At 41.7% G+C, this 22,353-nt stretch overlaps 1 protein-coding gene across 8 annotated transcripts in view; it reads left to right on the top strand.

Moving 5' to 3' along the window:
• Positions 1-22,353, top strand: part of MAGI1 (membrane associated guanylate kinase, WW and PDZ domain containing 1) — a gene marked incomplete at its 5' end in the record, with an annotated part of 797,934 nt that overhangs the window by 713,976 nt on the left and 61,605 nt on the right. For all 8 annotated transcript variants that reach the window (XM_082266002.1, XM_082265998.1, XM_082266000.1 and 5 more), the window contains one exon: positions 3,071-3,102. In XM_082266002.1, the coding sequence (XP_082122128.1) occupies positions 3,071-3,102 (32 nt within the window). The remainder of the gene's footprint in view (positions 1-3,070; positions 3,103-22,353) is intronic.

Here is a 22,353-nt window from a genome sequence, read left to right as displayed (position 1 = left end):
GTGCCTGACCCCACAAATACACTTCTAGAAGAATGGTCAAACATTCCCATAGACACACTCCTAAACCTTGTTCCCAGAAGAGTTGAAGATGTTATAGATGCAAAGGGTGGGCCAACTCAATATTGAACCCTACGGACTGTTGAACCCTAAAGGCAGGCGTCCCAATACGTTTGACAATATAGTTTTTTTTATATATTTTTTGTTTTGTGTTAAATACTGTTTAAGCTGGGTGTACACTAGTAGAAATTATACAAAAATTCTTAGGAAAATTTTTATTAAAATTCTCAGCACATTTAAATGTCATTTAAAAGTAGTGAAATGTTTTATTTGCTTTTAACATTCAATTTTGAAATGAGGAAATTTTACAAAATGAAAACCACAGACGCGGTTAGAAATTTGTACATTCGAGGAATATTTTCAATCCTGCTCCAATTTTCTCGTCACTGCAGTTGAAATCGAATGTCAGTTTTGACCCCACTAATGATTAGGAAAAACAAACGAACATTCTTACAATGAAAAATGTCAAATTAAATCCTATTAATGCATAGTCCCATTTTAAAGAAGAACTCCATCTTTCCACATACTTTACATAGTTTGTTTAAGCCAAACTGGCCCTAACTGTATCCCTCACTTACATTTGAGGCCGTTGGATGTGCGGTATAAACTGTATGTAGCTGCGGCAACATACCGCACTGTGTTCCGGGGTGCTAGCCAAGCCTTCCTTTCTCATACCCAGAAAACAAAAGAGTGTACTGCAGCGGTGCTCAGCCACTCAGAGCAAGAGATGTATTCTATCAATGAATACAAAGCATCCTCTGATTGGCGGAGTCAGAGAGGCGGGCTGATGATCTCACTACCTCTGACTCCGCCAATCAGAGGAAGCTTTGTAATCATTGATAGAATACATTGCTTGCTCTGAGTGACTGAGTGCCGCTGCCGTAGACTCTTCTGGGTTCTGGGTATTATACAGGAAGTCTCGGCTCGCACCCAGATCACAGTGCGGTATGCTGTATGTTGCCTCAGCATACAGTTTATACCGAACATCCAGCACCCTCACAGGTTAGTAAGGGACATAGTTCGGCCCAAACGAGCTATGTAAAGTGTGTGGAAAGTTCTTCTTTAAAGTGGTAGTAAACCCAGGTACACCACGTGTACCTACAGGTAAGGCTATAATAAGGCTTACCTGTAGGTACTGTGAATATCTCCTAAACTTGCACAATTTAGAGATATTCAGAGTGCATGCAGCCAATGACATCACTGGCGCATGTGCTCTGAAGGTTCGGCTTACAGTGCCAGACCTTCATAGCCAGTGCCATAAATGGTGGCTCCTGCTACTCATGTAGCTGAAGGCCAGTGCCAGACCTTCATAGCCTGTGCCATGTAGCCGAAGGCCACAAACTTGGAAGGAAGACTGAGGGAAGATGTCAGCCATCTCAGTGGTGACATTGTGGCCCTGGAGGGCTTTGTTCTAAGGTAAGTCTATTATAATGTGCTAGTATGCGATGCCACACATGGATGTTTTTTTTTTTTTTTTTGATCAACCAGTTGGCCGATGGAAAAAAAAAACAAGGGGATTCCCCATCCATGCAAGCAAGATGGATGGAGGAATCCTCCGTACTGTGTACAGTTGGGACCCCTGTCAGAATACACCTATCAGCGTTGCAACTGATTCGAGAAAAGTCGATCATTAGATTGACTTCTTTTTAATTAGAACGGCCATAGATGGATGGAAATTTGGCCGGTCCCTGCTGTTTGTTCTAAAATCCACCATTGTGCCCCCAATTGAGATATACATTCAGGAACTGGGCCCCTGCATTCCAAAATAGAAAAAGACCCATAGAGACGTGGATATGTTGCATTTTGAAATGCCCAAGGTGCATGCCATTATGTAACTCAATTTACAATCTTGGAGGTAAATGCACACGTTATGGTTAATCCACAATATATGTAGATTTAAGGTATCCTGCCAACTGGTTTGGGCCAATCAACGTGCTACTGAAAACTGTTCCATTAATGTGCACGTTCTTATTCCTTGAACATAATTTATTAGCGGAAAGGGAGCCGACAAACCTCTGTGACTCCAGCCTGGAGGAAAGTCTGTTAATTGGTCAGAAATATCCCGTCTGGCCCCCTGACTCAACTGGGAGTGTCAACGTCTGCCAATCATTATACATTCTTGATGAAACCAGCTATGAAAATGATGGGGGTTGGCTAATTAAAAATGGATTTCTGATTGGCTCGTGTTCTTTGCACTTTTATTAAAAAATAAAGCCTTTTTCTGCTTTGTAATCCTATCAAATCCAGGCCATTTGTTTTATTTTGCTCACGTAATTAGTTAAAACCCAGTCCTTCCATCACACCGCTCTTATGAAGTCGTGCCATGATGTTCTACTAGTCCAGTTCACGGAGTGTCTGCTCATCTATGTCAGCTTTGTTTTAATGGAGCTGCCTGCCACATGTTTATTAACCTTGATGGAATAACACCCATCAGTACCCTCCCTGCACATCTCTTCCCCCCCCCCACCCCGGGAAGAAAAAAATCCTTGTCTTCTCACTTGCTGTAAAGAAAGCCTTTAACATCAGCTCGTATCTGTTATTCAGCGTCTATTGGTCCAATGCAATTGACAAGCAGCTCGCGTCAAAAGGAAATATCTAGGTTTAATTGTTAGCCAAGTCCCTCTTAATCCAGGGGAGCATTTGAGATTCTGTCCAAGTGTTCGCTTTTCCCAGGCCGCCGAGGTCTGTTCTCCCCCAGCCTCCAGGCTTCTGCAGCATCGCTAATGCAGATAGATTTGTGTTCCCTCTCTCTTTCTCGTTCCCCCCTTTTTTTTTTTCCTCCCTCTCTCTCTCTCTCTCTCTCTCTCTCTCTCCTCCTCTTGTTTTCTCTCTCTCTCTCCCTCTCGTACTCAGCTTTGATTCGTTCTAAACAGACTGATAACTCCGATGCTGAGGAGAATCCTGCTATTGCCGTGCAGATGGCTACATTAGAATGATATACCTTGGGATTTATCTTAGATGAACATAACATTTGTATGCTAATGTTGATCTCTCCCTTGTTGCCGTTTTGCAGGACTGCCAGTCCCAAAGAAGAGCCCAAAGTCGGTGAGTCCTTATTTTTTTTTTTTTTATATTATGTGATTTTATTTTTTTTCTGTGCTTTTAATGCTGTGATGTAAAGAATTTATTTATTTATTTTTTTTTTTATATATATATCCTTGTAAAGCCATTCTTCTGTTTGTTTGCTAGCAGATAGATGAGGTTAGCACTGTTTTATGCATCAGCAAAGGGTGTAGATTGGAAATGTTCTCATTCTGGTACTGCATGATTAAAGAGTACGGTGCAGGCAGCATTGCAGCCAACGTTTCATGTTGCACCTAGTAATAACGGTGGGCTACTTTTTTTTTCTTGGCAGATTAATTGGGGAGGACGGGTATAGAAGAGCGCAACACATATCTTGGGTGTAAATAAATGTGGCTCCACCTTCTCCATTGTATGATATGCACCCTAAACACCTGCTACTCCATCCTAGTGTTTTGGGACACTGTTTTTTTTTTTTTTTTTTCTTGTATTTTTTTTTCCCCTTCAGCCGCTAGATTCCGTCAGTAAATAAATTCAAGTGGTGGACATTCTTTGCCTGTCACTCGCAACCTCCGCTGCAGGCACCTGCAGGTTTGGGACCCCCCTCTACACATCATTATTTTTTTTTTTTTCCCTTTTCTCTGAGATGCTGTACTCGTCAGTCTCTTTAAGAGCCCACAAAAGTGGTTTCCTGCAAAAATAGCTTGCGCATTATTTCAGAAGGACGAATAAATAATTCACTAGCTGGAACTAATTGATGGTCTATAGTCCCTGTGATTTTTTTTTTCTTTGCTTGAAATAACCAGAAATATTTTTGTCTTTAATTTTTTTATTTTTGATTTATATAATGCTTTTGCAACACTGCAAATGTATGTGCACATTAGGGAGCAGTTTTATTTATTTATTTTTTTGCATAATCAACTTTTTCATGAATATGAGCTGCAGGAAAGGCAGCTGGTAAATATTGCTCTGAATTTAAATTAGCTGGCAAGCCACATATGTACCCTTTAATTAAAAATAAACTGGAATGGAAAAAGCATGCATGCTGATTTTTTTAACTTTGTTTTTTTTTTTTTTCCCTGGCAGTAAAAAAATATAGCAGTCCATTTTTGACACTCTGTTAGTTTTATTTAGTATCCATGAATTTTTATAATTTAACAAGCCATGCTGAGGATCTTGCATGAAGAGGCAGTAAATAATTACAATGTGATTTTCGTTGAATCACCACAATAAATGATATGATTTTGATGGCTCAAGGCATTTCTGGAGTCACGTGACCCTTAGGCCTCTACCATTGTCACTTTACATTAATGCACACAGAGAGAGTACTCGTTTGTGCTCACAGCCCAAGCACAAAAATGTCAAACTATATGCTTAGATTTCTGCACTGTCGTCAAAAATAATTTGGCCCTTGGTGACAAGTGCTCAGGAATTGCTCTTGCAGTAAAACTAACCTCGTTCTGTGATAGTTTAATCACATGTTGTTTTTGCATTTATCTTCAAGTTTTAACTTTTTTTTTCTGCAGGGAAAAAATTTCTCACATCAATCCTGAAAGTCTGTCACCAAAAAAAAAAAAAGATGGGGGGGTTTAATTTGCGATTTACCAAGCAAGATAAATCCTTTGGTATTATTTTTAAGCTTCTTTACAACCAGTGTCTGCAAGTGCTTAGTGCAAAGGGTAATTAATGATACTAGTCTGGAATCTTTTTCAGAATTTTTTTTCTCCCCAATAAAGGAATCCTTAAAATAAATAAAAAAAGGATTTCTTCTATAAAAAAAAAAAGGTGACAAACTAATTGTGAATTCATACATGCCATTTAGCTGTGGTTGTGTTTAACCGTTAGAATTAACTGTTTAGATTGAGCAGGGCTACAATTTGTGCAGACATTGTATAAAAAAATCAAGGGCATTGGTCTAAGTAAGGTGTACGGCACACATCCCAGAGGTGCATATCAAACTATGACATTTTCATTGACTGCACAGACAGTCTTGTATTAACCATAGCAACTGCATGCATGCATTCTGTAGGAGGGACAGAGTTGGAATTACTTATTACTGTATGCTCGACAGGCCCTGATTGGCTGGGGCCTAGGCCACCAGGGGAGCAGCAGACTGTCCTTGTTCTCATGTCCATAAACATTTTTCTTATATAAGTATTCAGATTTATTTTTAATTAAATATTGAGAGTGGGAGATCTGTGTCTTTTGGAGCATACAGTAAAACTGCTCTGGGGGCCATAACTGAAATCATGCTTATTGTAGGGCATCGGTGCATTCTGGTTTGTCTAGAAAGGAAGGCCTACAGACAGTTCAAAGTTATCATTTGTTTGCCAAATATGGAATTAAAAGTCCTAAACTGCCTTGTTGAGGTCCTTAGTTGCTGTCAATTTAAAGAAAATTCCAGGTCAAACACAGAAGTCTTCCTGTAATATTATATTGTTTCTGTGTGGTGTAGACCAGGCATGTCCAACCTGAGGCCCGGAACGGCCGGCGATGCGGCCCACTGCCCCCTGATAATTTTTTTTTTGCTGGGGAGTAAGTAAGTTGAGTTGGGGGCACAGCCACAGCGGCTTCCATCTAACTGTAGGCAGAGGCTGCCTCGGAGGGGACTATACAGTAGTTGTGTTAAATTAGTGCTGGATAGGGGGCGCGGCAGCGCTGGAAGGGCGCAGCAGCGTTTTATTACTTATATACCTTAACTATAATATATATTTTATATGCGGGCCCAGAAAATTTCTCTATGTGGCCCAGAGAAACCAAAAGGTTGGACACCCATGGTGTAGACAAATATGTTCTATCCAATTAGAATTCCCTATAATGAAAGGGAAACTATGATATTTAAGAGTTTTGAACATATTACTTTCTGCTTAGTGGTGCTGTTAGAGTACAAATCTATGGGTTAGGCGTAATTGACCAAAAACTTTAGAATGACTGTAAAGTTCATTGAGATGATCGGCAGCTCGTAAAATGAGTTGCATCAATAGTGGTCCTACCAACAGCACATACCCTCTCATTGCTCTTTTTCTGCTCCATTCTTCCTGTGGGAAAAAAGAAAAATATCCAGTAGTTTAGGTTATGGAGAAGCTGTGACTCACTCTCCTCCTTCCCATGTGGACAGTGTTGGTGCTGAACGATTGGCTGCTGAGGCAACCAGTGCTGTTACTTGGGGGTGGGCAGAGAGTTTTCAAACCTCTGGAAGCTCCAATTTGGGATTTGGGAGTTTTTTTTCCAGGCCAACATTCTTTGCTATAGATAGTTGCATAGAGCATAAGGCAATTAAAGGGAAGCTTACGGTTATTGCTTTGCTTCACTGTGTTCTGCAAAACCAGTTTTTCCATTGGTAAGAAGAAGGTAAAGCCTGAACAGAGGGAATGCATAAATGAAGGAGAAAGATTGAGACCTAGCAAAGTTTAAAGGAATTGGGAAGAGTAGTTAGAATAGATTGGTGGAGTTGCAATGCTTTAATAGTCTATCCCGACTTCCCTATGGGTTCAGGTGAGGGGTAGAGCCAAAGAAAAGACATGCAGGAAAGAGTGGGGTGGCCATTGAAGAACATGTAATCTTAGGAACAAGTTTTTCCATCAGGCCTCTAACATAGCAGGACAGCTGCCACAGTAGCTTGGCGAGGTGGGGGTCTCTAAAGTTAAGCAACTTAAATAACTCTTCAGAAACAATTTGTAAATCGTATATTTGACAGGTATGTGACCCTTTGTATGTATGGAAATTTGTCTTGATATAGGATCATAATTGAAATCAAGTCTGATTCTAGGATTTAGAAAGCTTTATTAAGGGCATGTAGACTTCTCAAACCTGTCTTCTTTGTAGATGGAATTAACATTCTTAAACTGCCTTATTGAGCCCCTTAGTGCCTCAAGGCAGTCCAGGTAAAAAAAAAGGAAAGTGAACAGTGGCTCACATATGTCTAATTTTTGTTTTAGTTGGGAAACTGGTATTTTTCTACAGTAGCAGACTCTGTAGCCTTCCTGTAATGGTATCCTGCCACTGTGTGTTGTGGGCATAATGTTATATCCAACCTGGTTTATCTACCTTGTATCTAGTTAGGTGAGTTATGGGTCTCAATGAAAGGCATTAATTAGGGGATTTAAAAGGTGGAGAACAACTGTTAAATATGAAGGCTCCCTCTGTTTGGTGGATGTTTTTTGGGGAGGGGTAGTGGGCTAAATGCTTGACAGATCCCTACCCTCACAAAGTTTGATATAACAATAGCCCCTCCCCTATTCACCTAATACTTAAAGCCCCAACTCTAGGATATTAGCACCCCCCCTCTCTTCCACCTCTCTCTAACTAACCACTGGTAAGAAAAACAAAAACTATCCAAATGCCCATTTTACTTGAAGCTGTTCTACCTGAAGTCATGGTCATGTGATTACTTATCTCTTATCTTTTTATGTCCTGGGGTCTTTCTTTGGGTGTCCACATCACTGTCTGCATCATGTGGACATCTTAAATTGGTGGAGGCGACAATTGCAGCTATCGTGTTCTCTCTCATAGGCTCCAGAGGCAGAAGAACTCACGTGGGTAGTGAGGGGACTTGTGCCCAAGGGCAGGAAATTAGCTCATATTTGAATCAGTGTCTTTAAACCATTACACTGCAGGGGGTGGCTTAGGAAGAGGTGTTTGGAATCAGGACTGGGGAGTAAGGCCTGCAATACTAGGAGTGAATTTCTTTCCTGCAACCACGGGTTGCAGGAAAGAAATTTTCTACTTTCCCCCCTTCAACACAGACAGTGCTAATGTCTAGTCCAAAGAGGGTGTATATAACGCTCAGGTGAGCATCTAATTGCAGACCAGTGTGGGTGCTTGCCCCGGCTCACCACCGCAAACATACAAAATGAAGAAAATATTGCCCGCACAACCACCACAGGACTAATGCAAAAAAAAAAAAAAACCTTTATTGTCCTCACAGGCAGAGAAGTAAAGCAGGACAAACTGTTGACGCGTTTCACACTCAGATCACATGTTTAATCATAAGCCATTGTCTAATCAGTGATTATTGCTAGTGACTATAGCACCGCTAGCGACAATCGCAGGTAACATCCAGCATGCTGGTTGTACCCAAGTTGATCAATTGATGAACTTGGTACATTCAGTCTGCCCATACATAGTTCGCATCTCAACCGGCCGAGATTCAAACTGTGTATGGCCTGCCTAAGGTAACTGAGGCACAATGCGCTAATTTTTTATTTTTTTCCCTTGAGTTAGGCTAAATGAAAACCTGATCCACTGATTTTTATTGGATTACAAATTATTCCACAATAAGATTCTGCATCTGTCAATTTAAAACAACATTCTAAAATTCACAGGATTGGATAATATATATGCTGACTGACCATTTATATCCAGACTGGAGCTCTTCTACAGTTCATAGGACATCCGTATACCTAGAATGCACCTACTTTTGTAAAGGAATTTGTTTTTATATTAAACCTCACACCCCCCACCCCCTCCAAATCATGTCTTCTTTTTCTTTTCCCATTGGACTTATATTAAAGCTTGTGTGATGAGCATTTGTGGTGTTGCCTGGCAACCGGTAAGGTCATTATTTGTGGATATAACCAGAGCCTCCTCTCTCTGTGTCTCCTTATAGAACAATGCCTTCAGAAGAATAAAGCATCTATATTTTTTAATAAATAGTCTAATAGGGAGCCATATTGTGGTAGACAACTTCTTATGCAGCTTATATTATATTAGTAATGCTATAGTTGATATACTCTATATATTGTAAGAAGAATTTCTGCTTTGTTGAGATAGAGCTGTTAACTTCCTCCTAAGGCTCCATGTACACGGGACTTTGTTAAAAGTCCCTTTGAATGCTGGAATTTTTAGGACGTTTGAAACGTCCGTTCGGTCGCGTTTGTACCCGCGTTTAGCGGGCGTTTTGCGGGCGTTTGCATTTAGAACCGTTCCTAGAGGTCAAAAAAATTATTCCCCTTTAAAATGGAAAAACGCGAACGCCAAACGCGGGTCATTGCGTTCGGACGCGTTCGGTCGCGTTTTTGCGTTTGAAACGCCGGGAAACACACGTTCGAACGCAAATAATTGCGTTCTAAAAAAAAAGTCCCTGAACGCAACTGCCCGCAAACGACCGCAAACGACCTGGTGTACATGGACAGATAAGATAAAATGTAGATGGGTTCAGGGGCTTCTAAAAAAAAAACGCCCAACTGCTCCTAAACGGCCATTTCCAGCGTCCCGTGTACATGGAGCCTAAGGTTGGGATTTATTAAAAATTGCCTTTTTCTTAGTGACTGATCAATGGCAGAGCTTAGTTTTGATTTTTTTTGCAAATATAGAGTAAAAAGAACTTCTCTTAGGGTATTGTTTTGTTTTTATTTTTGGGTTAAACTACAAATGTAAGCTTGTATCCCAAAGAGAACCGTTCGTTTATCTGGTTTCATGAAGTCATCTTGAAGGCTAAATTTACCCAGGCAGAATTTCACTTTCTCTATCGTTCATTGATGGATGTAGTCCTCTGATCCATATCAGTAGGGACGTCCCAAAGCAGTGCCATAGAATGAGGGGTGGGAACAGCAGAAAAGAACAAGTCCCCAAGGCTAAACATAGCCAACCAGGCAACATAGGACTCCTCAAAAGAGGAGGCCCACCTGAAACAAACAGTAAACACCCTCAAGGAAGGCCGAAAGCCCTCCAGACAGCAGCCAGCAAAGCTTTGCGGCCAAAAGAAGCATCTGCAGGCATCTGTGGACGCAGTACCCGCCCCTCTTTTTTGAGTTGGGTTGGTGTTACTTTTCTGACACTGCTTTGATACAAAACTGACATCCTATGCAGGAAGAGAGGGGGTGTACCCTCCGGGACTGCCCATAGGCGTAGCCAGAACTTTTTTTCTGCCTAGTGTCCTACTCCTGTAGGGGGCAGTATAACCCTACTGATATGGATCAGAGGACTGCGTCTGTCAATGAACTTAAGAGAAAAGGATTTTACGGTTATTCAAAAATCCAGTTTTTTATAATAAATAGAAGATTTTTCTAAGGTAATTTCTGCCCAAGTCACGCTAATGTTCTTATGTAGCACTTACCTCGTTTGTAGCCGCTTTCAATCTTCACTTCTTGGTTCAAAATTTAAAAAAAAATGCTTTCTGATTCCATTACTTCCTGTATCATCAGGCGACCATCCAGGAAAATTCATATCCCATCATGCACTGCCTTACTGCCTAACAGAAAAGGTTGTGTTTACCTCTCTGGACCACACCCCCCTCATTACTATGCCACCTCTTTTTCCACCCCCTTTCCTACTTCTTCTTTTAAGGTGGTCATGCACAGTACAAGCAGTTACCATCAGCTATGTGCAAGGGCCCGCCAGATTTGATACAAATTGAATAGATTGTTCAAATGTGTTCTCTTATAACATAGTTTTGGTAAACTTAAAGGAAATTGTACAGAGATTGTACAATCAGATTGCATACATGGGAGGAAGTGGGAAGAGACAATTAGGCCCCATTCACACTTAGCATAGTGAGAGCAAATATTTTTCCTGGGGACACGCATAAGGCAGCCCATTGATTTTGATGGGCTGCCTACTACACATGGCAAAGTAGCTCATGGGACATTTTGGTATGTTGCAGTTAGCACGTTTTTTTACTGTGCATTTTGCTGCGTTTGTTGCATGTTTTTTTATTCAGCAAAATGTGTATTTGCTAGCTCATTTTAGATGTATAAAGGTAACCATACACTATATAATTTAATTGTACGATCTCCCTTAGATTTACTAAAAAAAAGGACACCCCCTACAGTGGGGAAAAATAATTTTTTGATCCCCTGCAGATTTTGTAAGTTTGCCCGCTTACATACATTTTCTATAGGATTAAGTTCTGGAGACTGACTAGGCCACTCCATGACCTTAATGTGCTTCTTCTTGAGCCACTCCTTTGTTGCCTTGGTGGCATGTTTTGGGTCATTGTCATGCTGGAAGACCCATCCACGACCCATCATCAGTGTTCTGGATTTGGGAAGAAGGTACTCATCCACGATTTTACAATACATGGCCCCGTCCATTGGCCCCGCAATGTAGCAAAGTCGGCCTGTACCTTTAGCAGAGAGACAGCCCCAAAGCATAATGTTTCCACCTCCATGCGTGACTGTAGGGATGGTGTTCTTCGAGTCATAGTCAGCATTTTTCTTCATCCAAACAGGACGAGTCGAGTTAATGCCAAAGTGCTCAATTTTGGTCATCAGAGCACAGCACTTTCTCCCAATCCTTCTCTGAATCATTTAGATGTCCACGGGCAAACTTCAGACTGGCCTGTATATGTGCCTTCTTGAGGAGGGGGACCTTGCGGGCGCTGCAGGATTTTAATCCATGGCGGTGTATTATGTTACCAATGGTTTGTTTGGTGACTGTGGACCCAACTGCCTTAAGATCATTCACAAGCTCCTCCTATGTAGTTCTGGGCTGATCCCTCACTTTTCTCATGTTAATCCTTTCCCCATGAGGCGAAATCTTAAATAGAGCTCCAGACCGAGGGTAATTAATGGTTATTTTGTATTTCTTCCATTTGCAAATAATTGATCCGACATTTCTCTTCTCACCAAGCTTCTTGCTGATGGTGTTGTAGCCAATTCCAGCCTTGTGCAGGTCTACAATCTTGTCTCTGACATCCTTTGACAGCTCTTTGGTCTTGCCCATGATGGCGAGGTTTGAATGGAAGCAAGTTTAAATGGAATGGATTCTGTGGACAGGTATCTTTTTTACACATAATGAATTGTCGTTGGGAGCACCTTTCCTAAATTGACTGGACTAATTTGTGTACCACATGAGCACATACTGTAGCCAGTCTGTGGGAGCCAGAATTATTGTTGGTTGGAAGGGGATCAAATATAACATATCATGTATTTTTCTTTCTGGATGGTTGATATTCTGTCTCTGTTATTTAAAATACACCTATGATAAAAGTTAGATTCTTCGTTTCTTTGTAAGTGGGTAAACTTACAAAATCTGCAGGGGATCAATAAGTATTTTCCCTACTGTATCCATTCAATCACTTTGTATCCAATCAGGCAGGCCCTTGCTCTACACAGTTGATGGTAGAACTAAAGGAGGTTGTATAGTTAGATTGTATAGTATATGGTGAGCTTTACAGACTTCCAGGGACACATTTCTCCTGTTTTCTCACAGCTTTGCTCCACATGAACTGTTATGTGATCGCTCAGCTCCTGCACAGTCTTTCAAATGAATGATCTTTTCAAGTTGAAGTTTAGGTACAATACAATCGATCAGCAGAGGAAGATACTGGCTGTGTAGTAAGGGAAAATAGTGCTCTCTGACAATTTCTGCATTTAACTGCGGAGCAATCTCCTGGAGGGGGAAAGCAGGTGGAGGGTGTGTGTTAATGATGTCAGCTGCTTAAGTACGTATGGTTTTCATGTCCCACAGGACGAAAAGCAGGAAGTAATGGAGGAGTTTTCTATAGGGGATACTGGAGGCTGAGGTAAAGCCTACGCTAGATTATAAAGAAAGCTTTTTCTTTTCTGCAACAGAGGTACATTAATGGTATAAATAGGGAAGCTGGAATTTATAGAAAAAGGTGAACTTAGCCTACCTCCTCCCATCCCCAAAATTTCTGGCAATAACCCAGTGTTGGGAAATTATATTCCCCCGTCACCTATTGACAATACTGAGGGCTAATGATCAGCTGCACAGGCCTTCAAGCACTGCATGATGCAGTCCAGGGTATAGGCATGGACAATTCATTAGTAAAGTATTTTTACTGCTTACCTGCCACTGTCCCATTACAAGAAAAATGGAAAGTAATATTTGGCTGTATTTAGCGTAATAAGTAGCTCCGTTTTTTTAAATACTATTGAGTTTATAAAGGTAGTTAAAAGTAAAAGGACCCGTCCCTCCCCCTTGCCATCCTAAAAACATTTATAATAGCATTCCCATCCCTCAGATTCAGACAAGAAGATATAGTTGTTTGCATCCAATGATGGGGTTTCTATGATAGATTTGATCAGAAAGGTGAGGGGGTAGGTGAAACCGTGATGTTTTTTATAACTGTATGTACCCTAAATTTACAAGTAGGCAGGAGTTGTTCCTTAAAGAGGGCCTGAACCATTGAATATGTGCCCAAAAAAGCAAGCAGAGGGCAAAAAATGAGTCTCCCATATGGTATGTAGGCCATTGCTAACTTTCCATTTATTTTGTCTCTGTGTTAGGATGTAGCAATCTTAAGAGACAGGGCTTTGTTTCTAATGTCAGAGCCACCCCTTTGATGACCGGTGGGAGAATAATAAAGAAGGCAGCAGGGTGGGTGGGAGAAGCACAGATCCACAGATTGGATGAAGCAGGTAGAACCTCACATTGCAGGTCTGTGGGTACAGCTTTTAGCAAGGAGAACCATGAACAATAAGACTAGTGACATAAAATTCTATTCCATATCTCATGGGACTAGCAGTCAATACCACAATGCCGTAGATGACTCACTGCAGATATGAGGCTTCCAATCACCAGTACCTAGGTGCAGGAAGTTAACTACTATTTTTTGAAGGATTTAAAGACAAAAGGGAGACTTTTCAAGCTACTGCTTGTGTGCAATTACCATTTTTCGAAGCTCCCTATACGATAGCAAGTACTAACTTTTTGAGTTCAGTTTCACTTTAAATCAAAGCGTAATAGGCAGTGTGTTAAAGTCACACATAGGAGGAACCACCCCTTAAAATTATTATGTACATTTACTGGTGTAGACATTGTATAATACATCACTCTTAAATGACTGACAACGTGTGTGGGGTCAGGAAGTTAAAAAAGTTGTTATGCAACATAAGTACACCTTGTCATGACAACGCTCAATAATTTATGGAAATCTATTCCCAACTGGAAGGCCTTGGGCTCCCTGCCCTCCTCCTCTACGTATCCTCTCTGCATTGCTAATTCTTTAGCACTCACAATTCTCCCCAAGTTCCCTGCTGCTGTGGCTCTATAGAAAACTTATTCAGCCTCGAACAACCCATGATGAGTCACGCTTTGGGAAAGAAGAGACATTTCAAACAGTTGTGTGTTTTCCAACACCTTCTCTTTATTGGCATACCAGACTGCTTTAGGACCTATGGGGCTGCGGACAAAGATCACACAGTACTTCCCCTTGCCTTTCTTAAAAAAGGCGTCCTCTTTTAATTTCAAACAAATTGATTTTGGTATAGTATGTAACATTTTAGATTTGTAGAAAAACACTTTGGCTTAGCTAAGAACACTGCAGCTCAATAATTGAAAAATTATATTAAAAAGGTTTCCTGAAAAAACAAGGGTCTGAGAAATGATCTCACAATCTCCCTATTTAGGCTCTAGTATAAGTAATCCTTTCTACCTATTTTTTTTTTTTTTTAATTGAGTCATTGTTAAAGAGACTTTTTTTTGTTAGTATTTTTGGATAAGATGGGGAATTTATCCCAGGTTTTTTTTCTGTATGTGTTCCAGCTGTGTGGAGTCACTAGGCTTGATTTACTAAAACTGGAAAGCACAAAATCTGGTCCAGCTGTGCATGGTAGCCAATCAGCATCAAACTTCAGCTTGTTCAATTAAGCTTTGACAATAAAACCTGAGAGCTGATTGGTTTCTATGCAGAGTTGCACCAGATTTTGAACTCTCCAGTTTTAGTAAATCAACCCCACTGCCTCTGTTTGTTCTGGTGATCATTGTCACCAGGACTAAAAGTGAGGGAAAACCTAGCATTTTGAATTGCCATTAAAACCTGAATGGATGGGGAATCCTCCAATGGGGACACCGGTAGTTCTGGTAACCACTGTTTACAAGGATAGATTTCCTTACTTTGAAGTGGTTTCCCCTAACTTTTCTGTGTCTCTGCAGGAAATATGAAGGGAAATCTCCCCAATGGATTATAGATGGGGAAAAAAACATGAAGGGTTTTTCACTATTTCCGACTCTATCCAAAATATAAAAGATATAAAAAAAAAAATAGGCTTTAAGTAGATTTTAATGGCAATTTACAATGGGTCGCCCCCGCCCTCCCCGTACAAAGCAATTTAATAGTCCATCAAAACAATATATAAAAGGAATATCACTAGAATTGTTTTGTCGTTTTTCATTACAATCCCATATAAATTTGTATTATATACATATGGTAGAGAAGGTTAAAGCCCCGTTCACATAGGGGCGACGCTACTTCGCACCGCGACCTCCGAGGTCGCGGTGCGAGCAGCGCGCCGCGACCTCGGAGTGGCCGCCACGGACTACATAACATTGAAGTCTATAGCGGTCACCTCCTGGTCGCCCCAAAGAAGCTCCGGACCCTTTTTCTAGGTCGGAGCGACTTGTGTCGCTCCTATTAGAACGGGTCCGCAGCTTCCCTATGGGAGGCGACCTGCGGCGACCTGTGAGGCAACCAGGTCGCCTCACAGGTCGCCCTAGTGTGAACCGGGACTTAATGCTCCCCATTCTACTTTTATTGTTTTGCCCAGTGATGTATTTAAAGCTGAAATCCAGGCATTTGTAAAAAGATAAAACAAATGAATGCAGCTATGTATACATTATTATAAAAAAAATTGTATCAAGTGCCAGTATCACAGTTTGACTCATTATCAGTCTCTTGTTGTCCTCTGTAAAACAACACTTTAGGGGAGAGAGGGGCAGTGCAGCACTGGTAGCCAATCAGGCGTGCTGCATTAACATGTGTTGCAAGGAACAAACTGATAGGAAGAAAAAGAAGCAGAGAGAGCAGAGAGATGACCTCATGTGGTCAAACTAGGATCCAAACCCACGTAAGCGAGCATGCCAAGGAAACTGTCACCTCTACAGGTCAATCATCTGCGGTCAGGGCATCATATATGTACGGCTGTGGGATGAAGAATGTCCCGGGTGCAGATGATTGGCCCATATATTTGACAGCTTCCTGGCAGGCATGCTCACATGGGTTTGGTTCCTAGTTTGAACACATCAAGCTAATCACTGCTCATCTGTTTTCTCCTGCTTTTCTAGGCTTGGTTTGACCGGGCGTTCATGTGTTTTCAGCACAATCCCTGCATCACATGCTGGGCAGCTCACAATGGGCTGCCCTATGCATGATAAACACAGAAAAGTAGTCCCCGACTCTCAAAAAAATGCACCCCACCAAACTGCAGGGTGCGGCATGGGTATGCCATTACCAAATAATGGCACTGGCGCATGTCTTCTATCTAAATGGCAGCATGTTTCTGTGCATATCAGGAAAGAATGGGATTTTGCACACGTTCCCGACACGTGGTAGTGTTAAGCTGAATACACACAATGGATTTTTTCATTTTAGCTTTACCAAAACCATATAATATGAGGTCAAACCTAAACACTTTCAATTTGTATGCAGTCAGGCAGGCCCTTGCACTACATAGTTGACGGTAAATCTAAAGGAAATCTATCAACAAAAGTTGTATAGTGTGTATCCAGCCTTAGCCTATCCTAAAGCTAAATACACACTATACAACTTTTGTTGTTAGATTTCCTTTAGATTTACTTTCAACTATGTAGTGCAAGGGCATGAAAGGAGAGAGCGGCGCCAGCTTAGTATAGTACAAGTTTATTTAACACTGTTAAAATTGGTGACTCACTGTCCGAGGTTGGGTGAGACCGGTACACAAAGACTGTTAGGGTCATCCATCTTCCTCTTCCAGGATAGTGGTCATAGGAGAAGGTGGTGAGGTTCCAGCCATCGCCTGACGAAGGAGCACGGATGCTCTGAACGCGTGCAACCCCTATTTTTCTCCTGCCAGGAAGTGATGTCATCAGGGATCAGAAGTCGGCAGCCGGAGCCCTGTTGTGCATGCTCCGCCGCGGCCAGTGACAACTAGCAGCCCCACAGCGGCTCGGCTATACCTCTGGAACCTCACCACCTTCTCCTATGACCACTATCCTGGAAGAGGAAGATGGATGACCCTAACAGTCTTTGTGTACCGGTCTCACCCAACCTCGGACAGTGAGTCACCAATTTTAACAGTGTTAAATAAACTTGTACTATACTAAGCTGGCGCCGCTCTCTCCTTTCTTGCATCTCTCAGGGCTTCTCCACGCTTCAGCCGGCTGCCGCGGACTATAGCTTCCCTACAGTACCAAACTTTGTCCCCCCCCCCACGCAGCCCCATAACCCCCCCCCCCTCCCATCCACCCAAATTCCTTGTACCATCTTGGGATATTAGAAGAGCGCCATCACACCCCCCACTTTCATGTCAGTGCAAGGGCATGCCTGACTGCATACAAATTGAAAGTGTTTAGGTTTGACCTCATATTATATGGTTTTGGTAAATCTAAAGGAAAAAATCTAAAGACAATTGTAGGGTGTGTATGGCCTATAAGTGTCCAGTCAGCTGGCCGGGGTTGCAGAGATGACATGATTGTATTCCTCATATACTAGACAATGTGTCGTCTTCCACCTGACTGTGCTTTCTTGCAAAGATCGAAATCTTTTGGCAGGTATATTTATTTTATGTGCATATTGTGTGTTTGCCTGGAGTTCAGCTTTAATACATATCTGTATTTTGTTTTAAGGGTTTAATGACTGCAAAAAGGAGGAAAGCTGTATCACAATCTGCATTGTTAACAAGATGATTCTTTACAGATTATTACTGAAACACACGTCTCCAATCCTACTTCAGGGAGACAGGGAGCACTCGAGCAGGAAATTGGTACCTCTCCATCTCTGGGCTGAACCTTGCTGCCTCTCTTTAATTTCATTTGATCATTTAACTCGTCACCTTCCAGAGAAATGTGCCATTCTTCCCTCTGGCATCAACGCCAGCTAATGATCATTTTTCAGAGTTATAGATCTTAGTCTACATTTTCTCATCTTCAGTAAATACATGGCCGCTAGCCATAAGACTCAAAGACATTAGCTGTATGGAAAAAAAAAAAAAAAAAGTCACAAAGTCGTTAATTATATGGAGATAAGAAATAGTCACAAATCATTCTTCATCCAAAGCTATTTTTCTGATTGGTTTATAATAGGTGGACTTGAAGATGTAGTTTGTCAACAGTTTATTATGTAAAATGTTCTTTTTTTCATTTCCTATTTTTATGAGTGTAGGTAACAAGGGTTTCTAAATGACAGATTCTGTTCTCTTTAAATCTGATGTAAGGAAGGCTTTGGTTAATTTAACCAGTGACTAGACAAGTTTTTGTGCAGAGGATCAATGGAACATCCACTGAAAAGAAGATTACGTAAGGTGATGCAATGTATAGCTCAATCGCCTATAGAGGCATTACAAGAGAAGGGTATTGAATGCTATATAAAGTGAATATGTGGCAAGGGTACAGACGCTCAAGTATTTAGTTATACTTAAAGCGACTCTTCAGTAATTTTTTCATCTTTCCATTTATTAAATCTTTTGCCCTTGTTGTTTTAACTCTGGATGGTAAAGCATTTTTTTACTGGCAGTAAATACCTTACACAGCCCACTTCCTCTTTCTTGTCTGGTAATTAGCCTAGGCTAAGGACATCATGCACAGCTCTCTCTCTCTCTTACTCTCGAGAGTTTGTCAGCAAGGGAGGAAGGATGAGTCATAGGAAAGCCAATGAGAGCTAAAGAGCTGGAGGGGACTTGATGATGGCAGAGATTACAGTGGACTACAGAGATCCATGTGTATTTATCCAGAGAGGAGAAATGTGCAAGCAAGCAGTGGCGTGAGTGTGTCTGTGTGGGTGTGTGTATGTGTATATATATATATATATGTGTGTGTGTAGATCCAGGCAATGAACAGGCAGCAGCTTCAGCTGCCTGAGGTTAAAATGGCTGCAGCCAGACTTAGTGGAGGGGGATTTCTGTAGCATACAGTATTTGTCAAGTCCAGAATCACAGTATATATAAAGTAATATGCAAAGTTGTTGAAGGGAAGCTTCAGAATAGCAAAGCTGTTTTTTTTTTACAAATACTGTGAGCAGACTGTAGTTACTCTTTAACCAGGAAGAAGTTAATGGACTTTGAAACAAGCCTTCACTGACTTCCATAGCTGCAGGCACTGTGGAGCAATTTATCTTGAAAGTTCACAGCAGTAGCATTGTGGATTGTGGTTGTTAAAGTTGTTCTCTCAGCAGCTCAGCTTCCCTCTGATCCCCTCCCCCCTAGCAGTGACTCAGTGCAGCTGACACCCCCCCCCTCAAGTGATTTGGCAGATCAGCTGTCCTTGCACCCCACTCCCAATGGCGAGTCAGCAGCTCAGCTCTCCCTGCACCCCACTCCCAGCAGTGACTCAGCAACTCAGCTCTCCCTGTACCCCACTCCCAGCAGTGACTCAGCAAATCAGCTCTTCCAGCACCCCATTCCCAGCAGTGACTCAGCAGCTCACCCCTATCTGCATCCCACTCCCAGCAGTGACCCAACAGCTCATCTCATTTTGCACCTTACTCCTAACAGTGATTTAGCAACTCAGATCTCTTTCCCCCCTCACTTTTAGCAGTTACTCAGCAGATTAGTTTCTGCTGCTCCCCTTCCTAGAGACCCTGTTCTGCAGATACATTAGATCATGGGTGTCCAATCTTTTGGCTTCTCTGGGCCACATTGAGTGTAGAGAAATTTTCTCGGGCCGCATATAAAATATATACTATAGTTAAGGTATATAAGAAATAAAACGCCGCCGTGCCCTTCCCGCGCTGACGCCTCCCCCCGCCCAGCACTAATTTAACACAACTAGAGGATGATCCCTTCCGAGGCAGCCTCTGCCTACAGTTAGTTGGAAGCCGCTGTGGCCGTGCCCCCCGACCCGACTTCCTTCCTCCCCAGCAAAAAAATAAAAAAATAAACTGTCAGGGGGTAGTGGGCTGCATTGCCTGCGGTTCTGGGCCGCATGCGGCCCCCGGGTCGCAGGTTGGACATGCCTGCATTAGATATTAGAAAGCTGACACACTGCTAAATTACTTATGTGAGGGTGAAACAGCTGGACTGCTGAGTCGTTGCTAGATGAAGGGGAGGGGGAAGCAGGGTGAGTGGAGCAGCTCAAAGACCCTAGTTATAGTGAATGACCCTAGTGCTTATGCATTTGAAGATGATTTGCTCCACAGTTCCTGCAGCAACAGAGATCGCTGGAAGCTTGTTTTAAAGCTTTATTGCTTGTTAAGAATGTATAAATATTGGATGCTCTATAGTCTGCTAATAGTTAACTTGTACCTTCCTTACATTATCAGCATTTGTTGGCATTTGACGACTCTATGTAGGTTCAAGTCTCCTATATGTCGTTGGTGTAATTTTTTCACAGGACTTTTCCTTAAGGCAAGTGGAAGGCCTGTGTTCGAGATGAACAGCCTTGGTTGAATTACTGTGTGATTTACAGTACTTACCTGCTGACATTTCTGTTCTTGGGGCATTGCATTCGGTGACTAGGCACTTTGTCAATACTGTATATCACTGCTGCTTAAGCTTTTGCAGATATAGCAAGCTGCTAGCCAGCTAAAAAAAGGTAAATGTGGGATAGAATGAGACCCAGAAAGCAGATTTTCTGTCTATCTGTTTATTTTGTCTCCTCTTCGTCTGCCTCATCTTCAATATAAAGTATCTATATTATTATGCCCGCTTTTGTCAGCGGATATCTATCCCAACCATCCCACCCATCCATATCATCCAACCCACCCATCCATTCATCTGTCTATTAATTCCATTTCTTCCTTCCATCCATCCATCCATCCATCATGTGTTGCAAAAACTCAACTTTTATCTTATGATGAACAATTAAAGTGAACATTTTCGGGGGAATCCAATAAGGCTGGTATACCACTTTTTTGGCGTTAATTGCTCTTGTTAATGTGTTGCGCCTAATTAACTGCTTCCTGACCACCCGCCACAGTTATAAGGCGGCAGGCAGCCGCTCCTGGGCGAATCGCCGTAGCTGTGCGTCGCTCGCTCTCTGGAGGCTAGGGGGCGGGAGCACGTGCCGCCAGGGCGGCACGCTCCCGCCAGGGCGGCGCGCTCCCACCCCCGCTCTTCAGTGGGGAAGCTGATGCAGCGGGCAGGCGGCTCCTATTGCTGCCTGACACCCGCAATCCTTCCCCGCTGAGAGAGAAGAACGGTCAGCTGTTGTAAACACACCTGACCGCTCTTCTCCCTGGAATGATCATAGACGCCATGTGATCCTTCTATATAGGATCACATGTCTGTATGGTAATTTCAGAAGCCATGCCTCCCCACAGTTAGAATCACTCCCCTAGGCTCACATTTAACCCCTTGATCACCCATAATGTTAACCTCTCCCCTGCCAGTGTCATTATTACAGTAACAGTGCATATTTTTAGCACTGATTACTGTAGTAATGTCACTGTTCCCCACAAAAGTGTAAAAAATGTCACTCAGGGTATCGATTTGTCCGACGCAATGTCACAGTCCCACAAAAAAATCGCAAATTGCCGCCATTACTAGTAAAAAAAAAAAAACAATAAAAATGACATAAATCTTTCCCGTAGTTAGTAGACGCTATAACTTTTGCGCAAACCAATCAAAATAGTTTTTTACCAAAAATATGTAGAAGAAAACAAATTGGCCTAACATTTTAAAACATTTTAGATTTTACATTTTTTTTTTTTTGAAAATGTCTTATAGCAGAATGTGAAAAATATTGTTTTTTTTTTTTTTCAAAATTGTCGCTTTTTTTTTGTTTATAGCGCAAAAAATAAAAATTGCACAGGGGATCAAATACCACCAAAAGAAAGCTCTATTTGTGGGAATAAAAAGAACATCAATTTTATTTGGGTACAGCATCGCACGACTGCGCAATTGTCCGTTAAAGTAAGGCAGTGGCGAATTGCAAAATAGGGCCTGGTCAGGAAGGGGGTAAATCCTGCCGGTCTTAAAGTGGTTAAAAAAAAACATCTGCGACAGATTTGGTTCTGATAGCGACTCATGCGCCATATTCAGGTAGTTTTAATCTACTCTACTTCTAAGTTTTAGCACGAAACATGACACCAAATTCAAACTAAAATACAGTCCGTACAGTTCGTATCTTTCGAAAGTGGACCTAATTAAGACCGATTTTCCTTTTGGATACAGAGACATTTTACAAACGTGTCTCATGTGCGTTTAAAAAGTGGCGCAGAAATTGCCAAACTCAAGTACCAGTTCTATACAGGTACATAAATTTGGCGCACACGGAGTCACTTTTAGAAAGCATGCAAAAACACTTTTGCAAAATCTGTCTGCACCAGTCTTTATGAATTCCGGGGAAGTTATTTTCGTTATATGTCAGCCTGATCTGCTTAAAGTAATTCCATCTTGTCAACAGATGGTAATGGCTTAAAAAATTCTTGTTTCTGTGTATACTTTGTAAAAATATATG

Source organism: Pelophylax lessonae, assembly GCF_965119305.1.
Source record: "Pelophylax lessonae genome assembly, chromosome: 8".
NCBI lineage: Eukaryota > Metazoa > Chordata > Amphibia > Anura > Ranidae > Pelophylax > Pelophylax lessonae.
This window is presented reverse-complemented; position numbering and strand designations above follow the sequence as displayed.